This window comes from Pelobates fuscus, chromosome 13, assembly GCF_036172605.1.
Source record: "Pelobates fuscus isolate aPelFus1 chromosome 13, aPelFus1.pri, whole genome shotgun sequence".
NCBI lineage: Eukaryota > Metazoa > Chordata > Amphibia > Anura > Pelobatidae > Pelobates > Pelobates fuscus.
The window spans coordinates 66,940,464-66,963,344 of NC_086329.1; the positions used below are offsets into that span (position 1 = coordinate 66,940,464).

At 43.3% G+C, this 22,881-nt stretch overlaps 1 protein-coding gene across 1 annotated transcript in view; it reads right to left on the bottom strand.

The window, feature by feature from the left end:
* Positions 1-13,967: 13,967 nt before the first annotated feature.
* Positions 13,968-22,881, bottom strand: part of DDX24 (DEAD-box helicase 24) — a 90,405-nt gene continuing 81,491 nt past the window's right edge. Inside the window, 2 exon segments of the mRNA XM_063440256.1 lie at positions 13,968-14,257; positions 16,429-16,558. Of these exon segments, the coding sequence (XP_063296326.1) occupies positions 14,013-14,257; positions 16,429-16,558 (375 nt within the window). The 3' untranslated portion in view covers positions 13,968-14,012.

Here is a 22,881-nt window from a genome sequence, read left to right on the forward strand (position 1 = left end):
TGCAGCTTCAGCGCATGTAGGTTGTTGCATGTCTGTTCCCTATGCTTCATATACCATCCGAAGACCATGTGCCCCAACTGGCTGTTCCCCAAGCACTGACACAGAAATTAACATTCACAATTTAGCTCATTATCTAACCAATCTCCCCTCTATGCACTGGGTCGATTTTCTCATCACGTGGGTTCACAGAAGGATTCCACACAGGGCTAGTGGCACTCCCAAGTGGTACCATAGAATGTAAAAACCTCCAATCAGCCATCTTAAATCCCGACACCACAGAAAACACTGATTACAGCAGAACTAAACCATGGCTTCATGATAGGTCCCTTCAAACAACCCCCCTATTCCAATTGTAGAACCAACCCAATTCGACAGGCAAATTCAATAATAAAAAAAATGTTTAATCATTGACCTCTCTGCAACTCATTGCTCCTTTATATCGAGCTTAAATTCTCTCATACCTTCAGAAGAATTCTCACTTCAATAGGACACAGTGGACAATGCTTTTGGAGCAATATTGAAAGCAGGGCATGGAGCTTGGCTGGGAAAAACATCTCAAATGCTTCCAAGATGCTACCTACACACCCGCCACTGTGGCATTTACATAGCATCAAATGGAAAGGTCTGTACCATTTCGCCACACGCCACCAGAACCATACGAATGCTTCAAACAGCCGAATAGGAAAAACCATACGAACGGTTTACCCTCCTAGCAGTCGAACTGGAAACAGCATAGAATAAATCCCCCCCAAGAACGAGACAAGGCTCCGTGTTGAAGGTCAAGCAGTGGTCTGTTTAATCTGGGCTACCTGCCCGGTATTTATGCAGGTCTTCCACCAGGTGGACACTCCCGTAGGGGACCTGGTGGAAGACTGGGACACAAATTGCACAGTGACCAACCACAGACATACATAGTGAAACACTCCCACTAGTAAAGTATAATCCCTCCTCTCTATCCTGGAGATAATTGGGAAGTAATCCAATTATCTCCAAGGACAGAGGCAAAACTCCATTGAACACATAGCAGTAAAAACACATAAAAATACACAATGTTATAACTACTGCATAAAACATAGACATTCAACATATGCTCAGATAGCTTAGATCTGAGCGCACATTATTACCGAATGGCGCTCAGATCACATACATACAGTTCAATCGCCATGGAGCCAAAGTCTTTCGTTATACGAATGGGCTCCATGGCATAGCTATCTGGGGTAGCACTGTTCACACATTGAAAGTGCCGAATGCACTGGCGTTCGTGTGATTGCAGGAGAAGGGAGGTTGGCAGCTCAGCGGTGTTCGTGAGTTTAACTGTCCGTTTTGAGTTGCACAGTTTTGGAGCTGAACACCGCGGCCACCCAGCGTTCGTCAATTAAGCTGCGGTTAACCGCAGCTTCTGGGATGTAAATCACTGGCACACTCCTTACCCAGGTGGTCCATTCATTTGTGAGTTGGTTCGGTAGATTCAATCTACCAAACGCCCAGGCAGAAAGGCACAAACAAGGCTTTATGCAGGGGGAAAATAAAAGGTTTTTAATGCAGGGCCATAGTCCAGAGGGAGCAGGCGAGCAACCAGGCTTCTCCAGTGCCCAGTGGCGAGGTCTGTTTCGCCACACTAACCTTTTTAGGTATCCATCTGGACTCTGCTACTATGCTATCCAGTTTACAAAACTACAACGGACCAGAGATTATGTGACTGGATATTAACACAACAGTAATTGCTCCTGCAAGGATCTGCAATCACTACTTGGCTCTCTTAACTTCGCAATTCGCATAATCTCACAGGGCCGCTCATTCATATACCTCTTACCGGACGCTCCTTACGACAATAGCACTTTTTCCCTCGACTCTCACGCAAAAGCAGACGAGCAAATGTGGAGTAGATTTCTTACGTCTTAGAACTGGAAATCTATGTTCATCCCCCCCACTAGACGAAGAATCACCAGCTATATAGGCCGATGCTGCAGCCCACACAGGGTTTGCGGCCATTTACCAAGATCGGTGGTTCCGTGACTCATAGCCCCCTGAAACTACAATCCTTCAGCACCACTTTAACACTATTTGAAGTTTAATCCCATAGTGGCAGCAGCTCAAACTTCGGGTTCCTTATGGAAAGGCAAAGCCGTCAAATGCCTTTCTGATAATGAAGCCGCTTGCAAAATTATAAATAAAAGGGAGGTCTTCCTCAATGATAATCATAAGGAGACTAACCTGGATGGCAGCATTACATAACTTCTATTTGGTATGTATACACATACCTGGCTTGGAAAATATAGCAGCTGACTCTCGCTCGTTCCAACTTACAGGCATTTTTCAAGCAACACCACACAGCAGTTGCTACAACCAAGATAACCCCCACTTTCCAAGACCTTGTAATGGACTGAAAAAACTAATGCAACATGCCCAATCTTTGGCAAAAACTGCCTTGTCATACAATACCAGAATAATTTACGACAGAGCAATGGTAATTTTCAACAGGTTCACAATAGATTACCACATTAATGACACTTTCTCCATTAACACAATAGTAGAGTTTACTGCCCACTGCCATTTACGCCTGAAACTGGCACACAAAATTATATCTGACGGGAGTACAACACTACTTGCTCAGCTTATTCCTCAATCACAGACCGTTCATGTCATAGTTACATTGCTGAAAAGAGACTCGTGTCCATCAAGTTCAGCCTTCCTCACATTTGTTTTATTTTGTTGATCCAAAAGAAGGCAAAAAAACCCAGTTTGAAGCACAATTTTGCAACAAGCTAGGAAAAAATAATCCTTCTTGACCCCAGAATGGCAGTCAGATTCATCCTTGGATCAAGCAGTTATTACCCTACATTGAAAGATTATATCCTTGAATATTCTGTTTTTGCAAGTATGCATCTAGTAGCTGTTTGAACATCTGTATGGACTCTGCTAATACCACTTCTTAAGGCAGAGAATTGCACATCCTTATTATTCTTACAGTAAAAAAAACTTTCCTTTGCCTTAGACGAAATCTTCTTTCTTCCAGTCTAAACGCATGGCCTCGTGTCCTTTGTAAAGTCTGGTTTGTGGATAGATTTGTGGATAGATTTCCACACAATGGTTTGTATTGGCCCCGAGTATAATGTTATCATATCCCCTCTCAGGCGACGTTTTTCTAAACTAAATAGGTTTAAGTTTGTTAACCTTTCTTCATAGCTGACATGTACCATTCCTTTTATTAATTTTGTAGCCAGCCTCTGCACTTTTTCTAGTGCCATAATATCCTTCTTTAGAACAGGTGCCCAAAATTGCACAGCATATCCAATATGTGGTCTTACCAGTGATTTATAAAGAGGCAAAATTATATTCTCGTCCCGAGAATGAATGCCCTTTTTCATGCATGACAATACCTTACCGGCCTTGGCCACTGCTGATTGACATTGCTAATAATACAACTGGTTGTGTGCACTATGTGGAAGTGAACAAATTGTGCTCAGACACCTAATAAGTGGCACCACCTACACCACTCCAAAACAAAATATACATACATAAAAAGGTGGAGCTCCTAAAAAATTGGTACAGTCAGTATTCTGTAAAATAAAATTATACAGGCAATAGTGCAACACTGTAAACAGAAGTTAAAAATGTATAAAGTAAGATAATTATAACTCACAAGCCTGGAGTCATACCCTCATATGACTCAGGTGGTATGCGTTTCTGGACCATTCAAGGATGTCCCAATCCTTCTCTCCTCCAAGGCGTTGGTGGTTCCTTTAAAGGTGCTTGGTGCTTTATACTTCCCTTTCTTTTTCCCTTTTAGATTTGCTATCAATAATGCAAAATCCCAAAGGATGTATTCCAAAAAGAAGGTGCTTTATTAAAATAAAAATCAAAGTATAAAATAGCATAAAATCAAGATAAAAAAAACTAAGTCCCAGATACTTGTCTTGACTCAATAGTCTGTAACAGTGTCCAATACGCGTTTCGCCTTATACAAGGCTTCCTCAGTTGGCTGTTAGGTGACAGTCTTCCCTCTCTTCTGTTTATAAACCCTTTATTTGCCGGGTCCTGTATGTACTTCCGGGTTCCAGATGACATCCTGAATGCGCTTCCGGGTGGCGTCACGTGGAACGCAGCGTGCGTTCCAACGTGTGTATTCACTTCCGTGTTTATCATTCCGGTGGAACGCACGTGCGTTCCAGCGCTTTATTCTATGCGCGTCTACTTCCTTCATTCCAATGGAACGCACGTGCGTTCCAGCGCTTTACTTTGTGAGCTTCTCCATCTCCTATCATTTCTTGGACCGCTCATGCGTTCCACCAGCTTTAATTCTAATAAACCAAAAGTACAATACATCATTTTCTCACTTGAAATAAATATACTGTGTGCGCTATTTGGCTTCCTTTCATAAGTCCAGATCTGTGCAAAATTAATAACATCATGCCAAATTTGACTTATTTTCATAAATCAGAATCTGCATGAGATTTGTAGTACCATGCAAGCATATATGAACAAGTGAAATATTTCATCAGTACAGTAGTGACATTCTTAAAAAATATATATTAATATCTTAAAAATGAATTATCATAAAACCAATTTATAAGATTAAAAAACCTAATTGAAGAGAGGCGGAGCCAAGCAGCAGGAGGAAATCTTTGACACCATTTACCACCCTTCTCAGGCAAAAGAGTATACCGTATAGGTGGTGCTTCAACCGCTCCCTGCTCATCCTGCAAGGGGAGGCTAAGCACGAAATCTACAACCTACACAGTGCACAAGATTTACTACCCACGCTGGGATTGCCTCGAGACGCAAAAATTGCCTGCAGAATCTTCAGTACTGCGACACAACTGGGACCCTGAAAGAGTCACCGCTTTTGTACCACGACAGCCCAGACAAGGTGCCTCCGACACAGCCGCCACATGAAGGCCTTCCGAAAAGAGGCAGTGGTGACCAACTATTACCAGGACTGTTTTGCCGTACAGATATGATAATATACCACCTCAGTTGATGTTTAATGTTTTACTGTTCCTTTGTATGTACCTATTATTTTGTTCTTATATATACTGAAAGTTCTCTGCTCGACCTGCTAACCTCGCTGACCGTAGCATAGGTCTTAACGACATACCCCCTCCCCCCCCGTCTACGCTGAACACGTAAGGGAGACCACTCAATAGCTAGCCATAAAAAGACGGGTCACACACTAGGCATTTCAGCTGCATACACACAGACACATCCACTGAGCGACCGATTGCAACAAGCAAGCGCACAACACGCAGCTTTGCCCGCTCACCCCTAACATGCACTACCAACTCTAGCGAAGGCAACACTCTACAACCAACTTATTAAACACAGAGGCGCAGACTTAGCCACCACGGACAACTCATAGAGACCCATCTAAGCCTATACACACGCTTAGTAACGCCTACGAAACACAATACTATAAAAATTGTGCAATGTTTATGTCGCCATATATGTTGACTTACCTGCAAATATGTTCGCACCAGCTGTTGTGGCGGTGCAAACGCAATGTATATTATATGCACGCATAAAATAAAGAATTTAAAAAAAAACAAAAAACCTCATTGAAACCAAAAAACATTATTCAAACTGAATATTAGTTCATAAAATGATATAATTCAGTAGTTATTCAATCCATGTGGAACCATTGTGTTAAAATCTTAAATACATTTCATTTCTTCCCTTCCTATTTTTTTTAATATAATCTCCTCCTCTCCAATCTTTTTTTACAATTTTGATCCCACATAAGAACATTCCCTCAGGGTTTGAATTATGAACTCTCTTGAAGTGGCTTGAGACGCTATGTGTTTCTACCCCATTTTTTATATTTCTTATATGTTCGGCCTCTCTTATATCTATGTTACGGATTGTTCGACCTACATATACAAGATTACATGGGCATTTTAGTATATAAATAACTCCCTTGGTATAGCAGGTGAGATGATCCCTTATCTGAAATGTTTTGTTAATTATGGGTTCCATCTCTATAATATGTCTTTTTTTGCTTTTAGTGTTTTTACATGCTATACACTGTTCACATCCATAGAATCCTTTACTCATATTTAGAAATGTTTTATTTACAGGTGTTTTAATTTTATTGCAGCTTTGTACTAAAGTGCTTTTTAAACTTCTCGCCCCTCTGTAAATTATTTTTGGTTTGTCTGGTAAAACATTTTTCAAGACAGGATCGTCTTTCAAGATGTGCCAGTGTTTATTGATAATGTTGTTTATTTTTCTACTATTATTTCCGTTATAACTACATATAAATGGGACATTATTGCCGTCCCATTTTCTATTTTTCTCCTTATCCTTATAGGTCAAGGTGTTCTTTCTAGGGATTTTTAAAACCTCTTCTAGCGCTATCTGTAGTTCCCTTTCCTCATATCCTTTTTGCATAAATTGTGTTTAGATTATATTTGCTTGTGTAATATAATCCTGTTCATTAGTGCAATTCCGCCTAATTCTCAGGAATTGGCCCTTGGGGGCAATGGTTAGCCAAGGGGCATGGTGACAACTTTCCTTATCAATATACCCATTAGCGTTGACTTCTTTGAAGTGGTTCTTGGTTATGATCCTATTCTCTCTTATATTAATCTCAAGATCAAGGAAATTGATTGTGTCCTGACTGATCTGTGCTGTTAAGACAATGTTCCACTGATTGTTGTTTAGATACATAATAAATTCGTTCAAATCCGTGTTGGTGCCTGTCCAAATAAAAAATATGTCATCTATGAAACGGCGATAGCACACCAAGTCCGCCCCCCATGGTTGGCCCTGGTATACAAACTGTTCCTCCCAATAGGCCATGAACAAGTTTGCATAATTCAGGGCGAACTTGGTGCCCATCGTCGTTCCCCTAATCTGTAGATAAAAAAATCTCGTTAAACCCCAAAAAATTATTGGTTAAAATCAGGTGGATGCCTTCTAAAATGTATAAAATTTGTTCTTTAAATTTTTTTTTTTTAAAATACTGTACTGCTTCAAGGCCCTTGATTGACATTGCTGCATAGTTTGTTGTCTATAACAATTCCCAAGTCCTTTCCGTGTGTTGTTATCCCTAATTCACTTCCATTAAGGGTATACGTTGCTTGTGTATTCTTTACGCCGAAGTGCATAACTTTGCATTTTTCAACATTAAACTGTCATGACAGTTAGTCCCCCTGCTGGCTGGAAATCAGATTAAATTACATTAAATTAAATTAAATTAAAATACGTGTAAAAAAAAATATATATACTTAGATCATATATATATATATATATATGATCTAAGTATACATATATATCCACATACACACACATACACTGTCTAGGTGTATTTTACTACTAATATATATATAATTATATATATTAATATCACATTGCACGTAGACTGATACTGATTAAATATATATATATATAATTATTGTTATGTGTTATTTCGTTCTAACTGTATTTTGATAATATATATATTTATATCAAAATACACGTAGAACAAAATAATATATATATACACATAAATATATACGTATATATCACTATATATGTACCTATATATAAATAAAAATATTTTAAAACACACACACACACACACACACATATATATATATATATATATATATATATATATATATATATACATACATTAATTCTACACATATATTTATGTAATATTTCTACATAATTAGGTATCCTAATTAATTACAATTAGCGGGACCTGCCTGAAAACCCATGCCGAAAGTAAAGGGGAATTTAATTTGCTAGTACTATATTTAACCCTATAACTTTCCAAGACACCATAAAACCTGTACATGAGGGGTACTGTTTTACTCGGGAGACTTCGCTGAACACAAATATTAGTGTTTCAAAACAGTACAATGTATTACAACGATGATATCGCCAGTAAAAGTGACGTTGTTTGCATTTTTCACGCACAAACAGCACTTACACGGACGATATTATTGCTGTGATACTTTTTACGGTTTTGAAACACAAATATTTGTGTTCAGCGAAGTCTCCCGAGTACAACAGTACCCCTCCTGTACAGGTTTTATGGTGTTTTCAAAAGTTACAGCGTCAAATATAAGGCTTGTGTTTCATTTTTTTCACATTAAAATTCGCCAGATTGCTTACGTTGCCTTTGTGACCCTATGGTATCCCAAGAATGAAAATTACCCCTATGATGGCATACCATTTGCAATAGTAGACAACCCAAGGTATTGCAAATGGGGTATGTCCAGTCTTTTTTTAGTAGCCACTTAGTCACAAACACTGGCCAAAATTGGCATTTTTCACACACAAATACTAACGCTAACTTTGGCCAGTGTTTGTGACCAAACGGCTACTAAAAAAGACTGGACATACCCCATTTGCAATACCTTGGGTTGTCTACTATTGCAAATGGTATGACATTATGGGTGTAAATTTATTTCCTAGGCTACTATACAGTCTCAAAGGCAACGTAACCAATCTGGCGAATTTCAATTTCAAATGTAACACGCTATATTTGACCCTGTAACTTCCCAAAACACCATAAAACCTGTACATAGCGGTACTGTTTTACACGTGAGACTTTGCTGAATACAAATATGTGTATTTTATTGCAGTAAAAGCAAACAGTATTATGACATTGGCAGTTAAAATGTCACGTAGAACTAATAAAATAACAAAATTTCTTATTTTCTCCCATTTTTTTCATATTAAATTATGTTTCATAGCTAAATATTTGATATTAAATGAAAGCCCTGTTTCCCCTGAATAAAATGATATATAATAAGTGTGGGTGCATTTAATATGAAAGAGGTGTATTACGGTTGGACAGACATATAGCGCAAATGCCAGGTTTTGTTTACATTTTGTTTTGTTCACAACGTGTACATTTGGCTCAGTCCTTAAGGGGTTAATTTGTTTCTTTTATATTTATTTCCCAATGGTACATACTGAGAAATGTACCTTTCTAATATTTGTTGGAAAATGATCCATTTATCCTCAGTGTTCTTTTCACTAAAGAGTTTATGCCAGTCAATATATTGTAAAGCTTCCCTTAACTTATTGAAATTGGCCTTTTTAAAATTATATGTTTTAGTATACCCCATGTGCTTTTTTTTTTTTTTTAGTTTATTTCAAAGGACACTATACTGTGATCACTATTTCCCAAATGCTCACCTACTTGAATGTTGGTCAAAAGATCAACGTTGTTTGTTAAAACCAGGTCCAGACAAGCGTCCATTCTAGTTGGTGCTTGTACAAGTTGTGACATGAAGGTGTCATTTAACAAGTTTAAAAACCTAATTCCCTTTGCTGAGCTACTAGTCCCTCTGGCCCAATTTATGTCCGGGTAATTAAAATCTCCAATAATTAACGTGTTACCCAGATTTGCAGCTTTCTCAATTTGCTCAAACAGCTGTTGTTCCTCGTCAATATTAACATTAGGTGGTTTATAACATATCCCAACCCATAGTTGGTTTCCCTTCTTTTCCCCCAAGCAGATATTTACCCATAAAGCTTCCACATTTTCCTCATCGCATTCCATTTGCTTAAGATTTAGCTTTAAATCATGGTTGACATACAAACATACCCCACCACCCTTCTTGTTTTTCCTATCCTTCCTAAATAACATGTACCCATTTAAGTTAACTGCCCAGTCATGTGTCTCATCCCACCATGTTTCAGTTATGCCCGTTATATCATAGTTTAGTGTATACTAATGCTTCTAGTTCCCCCATTTTGTGTGAGTCGTCTTGGGTGGTGCGGGCTTGTTGCCTGGTGGTCACAGGGTGGCTCTCCTCTGTGTTTGTCATGGGCACATAGGTAGAAGTGAGGTAGCCCAAGTCATTGCCGAGCAGCACATCCACGGGGAGTTCCTCCATAAGCCCGACTTCCACGCTCCGATCGCCGGTCCCCAAATCCAGACAAACATATACTGTGGGTAGGTGGTAGATCTGTCTGACTTTGCACCAGGGTAATGGTGGTCCCAGAGTCCCTTAGCCCCTGGACAGTTTGCCCATTCAGTCGGACTGGCTGCTGATGGTGGACGGGTTCCAACACCAAAACCTTCCGACGACTTGAAAGCTACGGCTCCTGGCGCCCCGATCATGTCGTGGGCAGCTTGGTAGGGACTAGCTGAGTGCAGGGGAATCCAGGTGCCGTCAGTGGGGTTCACCGCTTGGTAGTAGTGGGCCACTGCTTCTGGGGGTCTGAGCAACCACAGGGCGAACACACTGGGGTCGGATCTGAGGGCAGTCCTTTTTTGATGGCTGGATTGATGGCATTGGAAACATCTGGGGCCAGTCTGTGGGGGTACCCTCGGGCTTCTTGGGGGGGAGGGGGGGATAGGTCAGGGCTGTGGGGGGTGCAAGTGGAGCCTGTAGGTCATAGGAGCAGCCGGGTGTTGGGGGCACCGGGTGTCAGCATACTCATCTGCCCTTCTGGCGGCTTCAGCGAGGTTCTTGGGCTGTCTATCCTTCACCCATTCCTGTGCTTCATTGGAGAGTCCGTTATAAAAGTGCTCCAGCAGGAACAGCTGAAACACCTCCTCGGGGGACGCTTGCTGTGAGTCCACCCAGTTCAGGGAAGGCCGCCTCCACCAGTTTCTGTGTAGGGGTGGCGGCCCCTCTCTTCTCCTCTGGTCCTCATGTTGATTGGGGGTCGCCCCCTGCTTCTGAATCAAGATGAAAGCTTGAGTCTCAGCTATGAGTTTTGTCAGAAGCTCTGCCAATGGAGCCTCTTGGAATAGAGCCAACCGCTGCTTGATTGCCTTGTTGAAGGCTTCTTCGTCATCCCTTGCCTTGGGTGCAGCAGTCTCGTCCCTTAACTGGTCGTCCGCCATTAGCTCTGCAATCAGGTCCGCTTTTTTACGGTTGCCTGACGTTTTTCCTTTTGCTTCTAACAAGTCTTGTAGTGTGTGCCTTTTAGAGAAGAATAGTCCATAGGTCTGCTGGCAGTGACGTAGGATCCCGCTGCTTTCCACCAGTTGTGGGCCAAGGGTAACCCAACTGGTTACCTCAGCTAATACAGAAGGAAGAGACCCATCTTCCTTCCCCCAGTAACTGGACGACACAAAGTTCCAGGGGTACAACAACAATTTTATTTGCCAAACTGGGCTTTATACCTTCCCCATGCAAGAGGTGGATCATAAACAACAACAATGTCCCCTTACAGGGGCTGCATAACGGAACCGGAACCCCAATCCCTTTGTCCCCAGTTTCTGCCACCCATCCTCATGGTTTCCCACCTCCGGGGACCAGGGGATCTTTATCCCTTGAGCCTCTGTACGTGGGAGTCCCAGCGCGGGAAAGTTTCCCGCCTCTAACTCCCAGCCACAGAAAGCCAAAACGTCTATACGAACGGCGGCCGCCCAGGGAAGCACTCAATAATTACTCCCCTTGCGGTTTCACACTTATGTTGCAAGTTGCCAACGTTTTAATTGGTGTTAACACTCCAAGGGGCACTTGGGAGGTCCTTGTTCGGTTCAAATGATCTCCCCTAGGTGGCGTTCGTCTAAAGAACGGGACGCCACGTGCCGAGACTTCACTTACAGTTTGTGGTTTTGACACCTCGTTAGTGAGGTGCGAATGTTCTAAATAAACATTCTAAATGGGGTATTGAGGTGGTCCCCGTTCGGGAGACTAACAGAATCAGTTAGTATGAGCTCTCCCAAACGCGGAGAAGGTAAAACATACAAATATTCACAAATACATGGAGGAATACAGGCAATCCTATAAAGACAATTCATGGACGGGCAGCGGTCCAGTCACATACACCATTTGGAATATTCTGGGTTGCCTACTTTTGAAAATGGTATGCCATACTAGTGGAAATGTTATTCCCCTGGCTGCCATACTCTCTCAAAGGTGACTTAGGCAGAGAAAATCACTACTTTGTCAAATTTACAACTTTAAATAATATATATTGGGCCCTTTGATTTAACTAAAAATTCCAACAACAAAAAAGTATGTGTACTGTTTTATTTGTGAGACAATGTTAAATCAAAATACATAGGCTGTATTGCACTAACTTATATCAGGAACATGAAATGACCTGTGAAAATGGAGTTCATGTGTGTGAAAGTAAAAAAAAAAAAAAAAAAGTATAACCGCTATGTGGGCCCTGCATTTCTGTTAAAGTGGCTACACCAAACATCCGAAAATACGCCATTTGGAATGCTCTCAGTTGCCTCCTTTTGAAAATGGTATGCCATAGAAGTGGAAATGTTATTAAACCCAGCAAACCAATCGGACAAATTTGAATGTCTAAAAACGTAAATGGACAAGCCCTATAATTGACCCTGTAACTTTCCAAAACCCCATAACCCTATACATGGGGTGTACCATTGTACTCTTGAGAGAGCAGTAAAATGTATAATGCTGATTATATCACTGGTGAAAAGGCAGTTGACAGGTTTTGCGATTAAGTGGCTTTTTAAAACGCTGGATATACAACATTTTGTGTTGTCTACTTTTACAAATGGTATGCTATGATAGGGTTAATTTTAATTCCTGGGCCTTGGTCTCAAAGGCCACGTAGGCCCAGCAAAACAATCTGGCAAATTTCAATGTGCAAAAATGGAAAATCCCCTTTTCTGATCCTGTAAGTTTTCAAAACCCCATAAAACCTGTACCTGTACTGTTGTACTCGTGTGACATTGCTTAATAGGAATATGTCTTTTATTGCAGAAGTATGACATTCACATATAAAATGCCATGCAGAACTTGAAATTTAACACCATTTCTTAATTTCACACACCTTTTTAGAATGTATTCATATAAAATGCTTCATATATAAATAATATTTGATGTAAAATGAAAGCCCTGTTTCTCCTGAACACAATTTAAATACGTGTGGGTGCACAGGTAAATTATGGTTTAACAACCTATAGCTCAAATTCCACGTTTCCAAGTTTTGTATCTTCTCAACACTTTAAAATTATTTTACTTGGAATAGCTTAGGGATATTAAATTTTCAGATTTATTATATTGAAAGCTGGTGAATTAACCGCAGTGAAGGACGCAGGGCTGTATTTATCACGAGGCTAACAAGGCATTTGCCTCAGGCTGCACCATCCAGGGGGTGGCAAAAAAACGCAGCCCCCAACACCCTGGCAGATGCCTTGCTAGCCTCTTGTCATGGGGGCGTTCTGCTCGGGGGCAGAGGCGTTCTGCTCTAACCTGGCGTGCACCCTCCTGTGATGCCCGGAGCCTGAACAGGACATCACTCTGGCAAGAAAATTACAGCTCCCTCGCTGCTTACCATTGACAACCAATCAGTCCCCACGACACCAGGAGCCCACAGCAGCTCCCCAGCACACACAGTAACCTTCAGGACACCATCAGCAACAGGAGCCCAGGGACAGGATCCACACCAGCTCTCCCAAAGGTAGGAAGGTTGGGTGGACTTAAATTTAAAAACAAAATAATAATTAGTGAGTGTATAAGCAAATGTGTGTCTATGAATGTGTGACTGTCAGTGATGGTGTGTCTGTGAGTGAGTATATGTCTGTAAGAGTGTGTGTCAAATCAGTGAGCGTGTTAGTGTGTATCTGTCAGAGTGTATGCCAGTGTATGTATTCGTGAGGTTGTGTGTCTGCCAGTCAAAGAAAGTGCGTGTTGGTCTTAAATAGGAAGAGGTGTAGCAAATTTGGGTTAGGTGGGTTCCAAAGTTTAGACACGCCTAGGGCAGCACAAATCCAAAATACACCATTGGAAGGATGCACTATATGGAGGTGGCTGCTACACTGATTCTTTCCTAAGTAATAAAAAGAAAACATTTATTTATATATGGGATGATTAGTGAGGACCAAATGGCATTTGAGTATAAAGTACTCTTAAGGAGTACCCAGAAAACAAAAACCAAAAAGTTTTAACTCACAGAATTGTTAATATGTTCAGCCTTTACAGAACTAGTTTCAGGGATAGTTGCTTTTAACTTTTGGCCTGCTCTAATTACCCCAGAAATACAGTCTGGCTTCATGCCATGTCCAGGGAAACTATAAATGCACAATATAAGAAATCAGAACTTTATTAGTTCATATCTGGAATTCTTTACAGTCATAAAAGAGAACTGGCTTTCCTCTTTTTGGCATGCTTCTTTACATTCTGTTTGGAGATAGTTTGGAGGGCACTCTCGGACTTTGGATGGAGAGCTGGGAGATAGAGTTTCCCACTCTGTGTGGGATATTTTGTTTTCATAACATTCTTAAAGATCGGTTGAGATAAAAGTAGATTTAACTGTTTCTTTATCAGCTTCAGCATCTTCAGTTTTTCCTTCTCTTCCTGTTCACTCTGCTTCCCCCCTGGAAATTAATGCAAAATTAATTTGACTTATAGTAAAAAAAAAAAAAAAAGATTTAAATGTTAAAATAACAAATACATTTTAAAAAGTGTTTGAGTGTTTTTAATAATATATGCAATGGCAGCAAGGTGCTTATGAAGTACATAAAAAAAATAACTTTAAATCTAGTGTTTTTTGTTTTTTTATTTCTCTCTCTGCCATTTTGATTTAAGTTTTACAGTGGCCATTAATGCCCCCCCCCCAAACAAAAAATAAAAAATAAAAAAGAAGTAGGTCTTTCTCTAGTTCAGTCCAGTTTTTGCTGGAAATCCCTGGGCTCTGATACTCTTCCAGTAATCACTCCAATTGTATTTTCATTACTATTACTATTTTTTAGCTTTAAAAGAAACTAAATCATATACCTATTAATTCATGTTGTGGGGATATTTATGGGATGATAATATTAAACAGTTGAGAATTGCCCACTATTTCAATTCTCTTATATCTTAGAGATCGTTATCATGTAAGTGAAATGTATTCCATACAAATAAAATCACAATTTATTGTGACAATATAATAATAATATTAGGCAGCATGATAATAATCAGTGAATGTTTAGTATAACATAAATATGCAATACAATGGCAATGTTAAAACACGTTCCAATGGCTAACAGCATCAACTGTCAAGGCTTTAGATTTATGAGGGTGCTTCACAGACAGAAAGTAAAACTTCACACAGTCCAGCTAAAAGCCATAAAACCTTGGCTAACAGTTAACTGAGTAACCCTTTCAATGCTGGCTAGATCCTCCTAGGCATAATATATCCTATTTTCATGTAATTTTCAATTAAAATAACTTTCAAACCAGCTCATTAATTATTTCCTGGAACCATCCAATAAGAATAATCTACCAGATTCTATAAGTCGAATTTTAATTTGCCTAAAAGATATCTTATCTTATTTAGAGCAAATCAATACACCTGGATAAAAACATCGGTATGCCAACACGTGATAATATCACATCAATATATAATTATTCTTAATTCCACCTGCAGAATGGAATGTTTATAACTATATATTCTTTAGTTAACTAGGATTTCTAAATGTTGAAATCTGACCGTGATTTATCCAGTCATATATCATGCTATTAGATTTTAATTAATTTAGATTAATTAAATAAAACCAGCATAATTACCAGTTAAGTAGATGTTCTCATCAGATGCTCTTAGGTAGTCCCAGGAACTTGAATGCGTGTATGATTGGTTGTATGGAGGTGTGTAAGTAATAGAAAAATTAGTGTTGCTTAGAAAGTAAGGGTAAAAGTGTCCAGGAGTGTTTCTTGAGTTGGGTCCAAGAGAGTTTGAGTGTTAGTCCCAGAATGAAAATCTGTCATGGATCTCTCTGCATGTCCGAATCTGAAAGCCCAAAACTCCTTCAACTACCAACTCCAACTAACTTCTCTCTTCCCTTTGTCCTAACTTTTAAAGGGCCAGACTCTCTGGACGTCATTAGTTGATAAGGCCAATAGGAAACTGAAGGTGTGGTCAAGCTGCAGAGTGCAATTTAGGTATTTGGTCCATAGAGGGCACTCTCGCCTCACTAAACCTTCCTATCCAGGAAAGAGTTAACTTTTCCTGATGACGATTTTGACGTCATTTGGCTTATCTAAAATAACCACCATAACTTAAAATTTGCTGTCAGTTCAAAGCGTTTCTTTGGATTTTCTCCAGACACTGCATCGACAATTCCTGTTGCAATTTCTAAAATTGACAGTTGTAAACTACTTTTCACCCCTTAATTACAATGGGACCTTGTAAAATTTAGGAAGTAAAATTAATTACTTCTCTTCTCTGTCATTAGTGTCTGTGTTAAAAATTATTTCTCTTCCATTAACATTTAGACAGAGCATTCCATCCCCTTGCTTCAATGCTTATCACTTGGCTTGTTTATATAATGCATTCCTTAGCTTAGGCTCAGTGGCTAGTTACAGAAAGGATAGAAGTTATGTGTCTTTGGCTTGCCTGTAGAAAGCAAAATGGAGTCTGCTCTGTTCTGAGTGACTGACAATATACACTTTTCATTTCTATCTTGGCACAAAATGTGTGCCGATATAAATATCCTGACAATGTGCATAAATGAACAACATGATATATCCGACATGACAAACTACTATGACATTGTGATATACTTACCAACCAAATCCTCATCATCCAAATCTAATTCAAGTGCTTCTGCTGCCTGCTGAATCCAGGAATTCTGTTGTTTGGCTTTGCTGTTGAAATATTCAATTTTTTCTATTTGTCGTGCCAAGTTAACACGCTCCTGTGAAAAGTGAATATTGTTCCACATTATCAGAATTTTATTAAGCCAAAATATTTTTTTTGCAGGTGGATTTGCTACTACTTGTAACATTGTTGTGTTTGACTAAAAAAAAAAACCAGCAAAAAAAAACAAAAAAAACAACAACACTGCACTGCACAGTACTTGCACAACACACACAATAAACTGAACACACTAAGAAAAAATAATAATAAAGGAACATTATAATCACCAAAACAACTTTAGCTTAATTAAACCATTTTGTGTATAGATCATGCCTCTGAAGTCTCAAATCTCATTTAGGAGTTATATCACTTGTTTCTGTCCATGCAGCCCTAGTCACACCTCTGCTGGCTGTGACTGACAAAGCCTGCCCAACCCCCAGTAATTTTACTTACTGTAAATTTTATTTTCCTTAGTAGAGTGGCAGTACTGCACAAGTGGGTTGTTCCCACTTATTTAGACAAGAAGCTCTGAAAAAAATACACTGCTCAAAAGAATAAAGGAAACACTTAACCCCTTAAGGACGCATGGCAAAAACATTTTTCGCCATGCAGTATTTTTCCAGCAGGTCTATTACCTTGCTGGTAACTATGAGCCCCAGGTATCATTTGATTCCTGGGGCTCCCCTCTCTCACCTGAGGCTAGAATAAGTGGCCCCAGACTGACCCATGCTCTGTTTGCAGAGCTCAAAGTGAGCGCTGCAAACAAGCATTAAATGGATTTAAAACCCCACTATTATAATTTGGTGTGATCAGGGTTAGATCCCTGCTCACACAAGGGAGTTCCAGGAATCAATGGAAACCTGGGGCTCCCCTCTATCAGCTGGGCACAATTTTAGTGACCCCATCCTTTTTGATGAGCTACATGCAGTGCTGGAAGCATGGCATGTATCTGCTTAAACAGGCATTTAAATGCCTATATCTAGATTTTGGTGTAAGCAGGGTTAAATCCACACAGCATTGCGCGGGAGGACAGGGTAGCCGCTTCAAAGATCCCTCCCATGCCTCCCCCTGCCATCCGAACCGGAAGCAGTACTTGCCACCACCGGACCACCAGGGATGACTGTGTTCCCCCCCCCCTCCTTCATTAAAGGTAAGAAGGAGGGGGGGGGGGGGGGGGGGGGGGGGAGAGAGAAGATAATTTAATATACTTTTTTTTTTTAAACGTTTACCCCCCCCACACACACAGCACCCCTACCCCGCAGCAGTACTCCTACCCCCCACACACACACAGCACCCCTACTCCCCAGCAGTACCCCTACCCCCCCCACACACACAGCACCCCTACCCCCCACACACACAGTATCCCTACCCCCCCACACACACACAGCACCCCTACCCCCCCACACACACACAGCACCCCTATCCCCCAGCAGTACCCCTCCCCCCACACACAGTACCCCTACCCCCCAGCAGTACCTCTATCCCCAACACACAGTACCCCTACCCCCCCACACACACACACAGTAGCCCTATCCCCCGCACAGAACCCCTCCTGTCCCCAGCACCCCTCCCCTCCCCCTCACCCCTCCCCTACACCCAGCATCCCTCCCCTCCCCCCTACCCCCACACACAGCACCCCTACCCCCCACACAGCACAGCACCCCTCTCTCACACACACACACACACACACACACAGCACCCCTCACACACACACACACACACACACACACAGCACCCCTCACACACACACACACACAGCACCCCTCACACACACACACACAGCACCCCTCACACACACACACACAGCACCCCTCACACACACACACACAGCACCCCTCACACACACACACAGCACCCCTCACACACACACACACACACAGACAGCACCCCTACCCCCCACACACACAGTATCCCTATCCCCCCACACACACACAGCACCCCTACCCCCCCACACACACACAGCACCCCTATCCCCCAGCAGTACCCCTCCCCCCACACAGTACCCCTACCCCCCAGCAGTACCTCTATCCCCAACACACAGTACCCCTACCCCCCCACACACACACACAGTAGCCCTATCCCCCGCACAGAACCCCTCCTGTCCCCAGCACCCCTCCCCTCCCCCTCACCCCTCCCCTACACCCAGCATCCCTCCCCTCCCCCCTACCCCCACACACAGCACCCCTCACACACACACACACACACACACACAGCACCCCTCACACACACACACACAGCACCCCTCACACACACACACACACACACACACACACACACACACAGCACCCCACACACACACACACACACACACACACACGCACCCCACACACACACACACACACACACAGCACCCCACACACACACACACACACACACAGCACCCCCCCCCCCCCACACACACACACACACACACACACAGCACCCCTCACACACACACACACACAGCACCCCACACACACACACAGCACCCCTCACACACACACACACAGCACCCCTCACACACACACACAGCACCCCTCACACACACACACACACAGCACCCCTCACACACACACACAGCACCCCACACACACACACACACACAGCACCCCTCACACACACCACCCTCACACACACACAGCACCCCTCACACACACACACAGCACCCCTCACACACACACACACACACAACACCCCTACCACACAGCAACCCTCACACACACACACAGCACCCCTCACACAAACACATACACTACACCCCTCAATGCAGTATGTGTGTGTATTCAGCAGTGTGTGTATGTACTCAGCAGACTGTCTGTGTGTGTATTCAGCAGACTGTCTGTGTATTCAGCAGACTGTCTGTGTATTCAGCAGACTGTCTGTGTATTCAGCAGACTGTCTGTGTATTCAGCAGACTGTCTGTATGTGTATTCATCAGTCTCTATATTCAGCAGTCGTGTGTGTGTGTGTGTGTGTGTGTATTCAGCAGACTGTGTGTGTATGTATTGCATTTGTTGGAGATACTAATAAATATAAGCTTAATTTCATCTATTTATATCATTACTTACAATTTGTATCATTGAACTCTGTTGTTGTGTTCTTTTAAAACAAAAGTTGTTAATTAGTTCGGACAACAGTACGAGTTGTTTTTTCTAAACTTAAACCTCAATATTCAGGTTTAATTGCCGTGTTGGCACTTTAAGGAAAAAAAATTGGCATGTATTGCGGTTTGGGCACTCGGGCCCAAAAAGGTTCGCCATCACTGCTCTAGTATAATCAGCTTGGGTGGTATAATCCCCACCAAAGGATATAGTAACCAGGAAGTAAAAATAAAATATAAGGGTGTATATATAGCTTTAAAATATATTATTTAATGGCAAATACATAAAACAAAATGGCTATATATAAAAGTCCCACTTTACGTGCTTCACCCATCAGGCTTCTTTAGAAGTGTGAGAGAGTCGGGGGCGGAGCCTGACCGGGGAGCCGACCAGACGCATAATCTGTGAGCTCCCGAGCCCGGTCCCGATTTAAAGCGAAAAACGGGGGGAAAATACCAGACCCTGCACCCCAACTTACCTTGCTCGACGACACCAAAGCTGAGGAGCAGAATGATATCCGACACACTCGGAAAGACCGCTGGATCAGTAGATCAGAGGCTTGGGGCCTACACGACGCAGTGCAGGCGAGAGGCGGCCGCTCTCCCAGCCCTTCAAAGCGTGCGGCACCTGAAGTATCGGGTCTCCCCTCCCCCCTCAGGACCGGTGGGGGTTAACCCGGTCCAACCACCCGCAACCTGTGAACCCACACAGCTAACTGGCGACCTGGAAACCCGCTTGAACAGGCTGATGGCAAACTTCTGGGCAAAGGTGGAAGCTAGACACACAGCTGCACAGCAGCAGCCGCGGGCGGGCGAGAACACGCCGTGGATCCAAGTAAGCAACAGCCGGAGGGGCACAATGAAGCTCCCAGACATAAGCCCGACGGCACAACCCACGACCCGCCACAAGAGCCAACTCGGGGTGAGGGCCCCAAGGGGCAAAGCCCAGACGCATCCCCCATGCAAGCAGAGGCGGAGGCCTGCGCATGGCACGCGGCGACACACCACCACAACTTTAGCTTAATTAAACCATTTTGTGTATAGATCATGCCTCTGAAGTCTCAAATCTCATTTAGGAGTTATATCACTTGTTTCTGTCCATGCAGCCCTAGTCACACCTCTGCTGGCTGTGACTGACAAAGCCTGCCCAACCCCCAGTAATTTTACTTACTGTAAATTTTATTTTCCTTAGTAGAGTGGCAGTACTGCACAAGTGGGTTGTTCCCACTTATTTAGACAAGAAGCTCTGAAAAAAATACACTGCTCAAAAGAATAAAGGAAACACTTAACCCCTTAAGGACGCATGGCAAAAACATTTTTCGCCATGCAGTATTTTTCCAGCAGGTCTATTACCTTGCTGGTAACTATGAGCCCCAGGTATCATTTGATTCCTGGGGCTCCCCTCTCTCACCTGAGGCTAGAATAAGTGGCCCCAGACTGACCCATGCTCTGTTTGCAGAGCTCAAAGTGAGCGCTGCAAACAAGCATTAAATGGATTTAAAACCCCACTATTATAATTTGGTGTGATCAGGGTTAGATCCCTGCTCACACAAGGGAGTTCCAGGAATCAATGGAAACCTGGGGCTCCCCTCTATCAGCTGGGCACAATTTTAGTGACCCCATCCTTTTTGATGAGCTACATGCAGTGCTGGAAGCATGGCATGTATCTGCTTAAACAGGCATTTAAATGCCTATATCTAGATTTTGGTGTAAGCAGGGTTAAATCCACACAGCATTGCGCGGGAGGACAGGGTAGCCGCTTCAAAGATCCCTCCCATGCCTCCCCCTGCCATCCGAACCGGAAGCAGTACTTGCCACCACCGGACCACCAGGGATGACTGTGTCCCCCCCCCCTCCTTCATTAAAGGTAAGAAGGGGGGGGGGGGGGGGGGGGGGAGAGAGAGAAGATAATTTAATATACTTTTTTTTTTAAACGTTTACCCCCCCACACACACAGCACCCCTACCCCGCAGCAGTACTCCTACCCCCCACACACACACAGCACCCCTACTCCCCAGCAGTACCCCTACCCCCCCCACACACACAGCACCCCTACCCCCCACACACACAGTATCCCTACCCCCCCACACACACACAGCACCCCTACCCCCCCACACACACACAGCACCCCTATCCCCCAGCAGTACCCCTCCCCCCACACACAGTACCCCTACCCCCCAGCAGTACCTCTATCCCCAACACACAGTACCCCTACCCCCCCACACACACACACAGTAGCCCTATCCCCCGCACAGAACCCCTCCTGTCCCCAGCACCCCTCCCCTCCCCCTCACCCCTCCCCTACACCCAGCATCCCTCCCCTCCCCCTACCCCCACACACAGCACCCCTCACACACACACACACACACACACACAGCACCCCTCACACACACACAGCACCCCTCACACACACACACACAGCACCCCTCACACACACACACACACAGCACCCCACACACACACACACACACACACACAGCACCCCACACACACACACACACACACACAGCACCCCACACACACAGCACCCCACACACACACACACACACACAGCACCCCTCACACACACACACAGCACCCCTCACACACACACACACACAGCACCCCTCACACACACACAGCACCCCTCACACACACACACACAGCACCCCTCACACACACACAGCACCCCTCACACACACACACACAGCACCCCTCACACACACACACAGCACCCCTCACACACACACACAGCACCCCTCACACACACACACACAGCACCCCTCACACACACCACCCTCACACACACACAGCACCCCTCACACACACACACACAGCACCCCTCACACACACACACACACAGCACCCACACACACACACACACACACACACACACAGCACCCCACACACACACACACACACACACACAGCACCCCACACACACAGCACCCCACACACACACACACAGCACCCCTCACACACACACAGCACCCCTCACACACACACACACAGCACCCCTCACACACACACACAGCACCCCTCACACACACACACACACAGCACCCCTCACACACACACACAGCACCCCTCACACACACACACACAGCACCCCTCACACACACCACCCTCACACACACACAGCACCCCTCACACACACACACACACACAACACCCCTACCACACAGCAACCCTCACACACACACACAGCACCCCTCACACAAACACATACACTACACCCCTCAATGCAGTATGTGTGTGTATTCAGCAGTGTGTGTATGTACTCAGCAGACTGTCTGTGTGTGTATTCAGCAGACTGTCTGTGT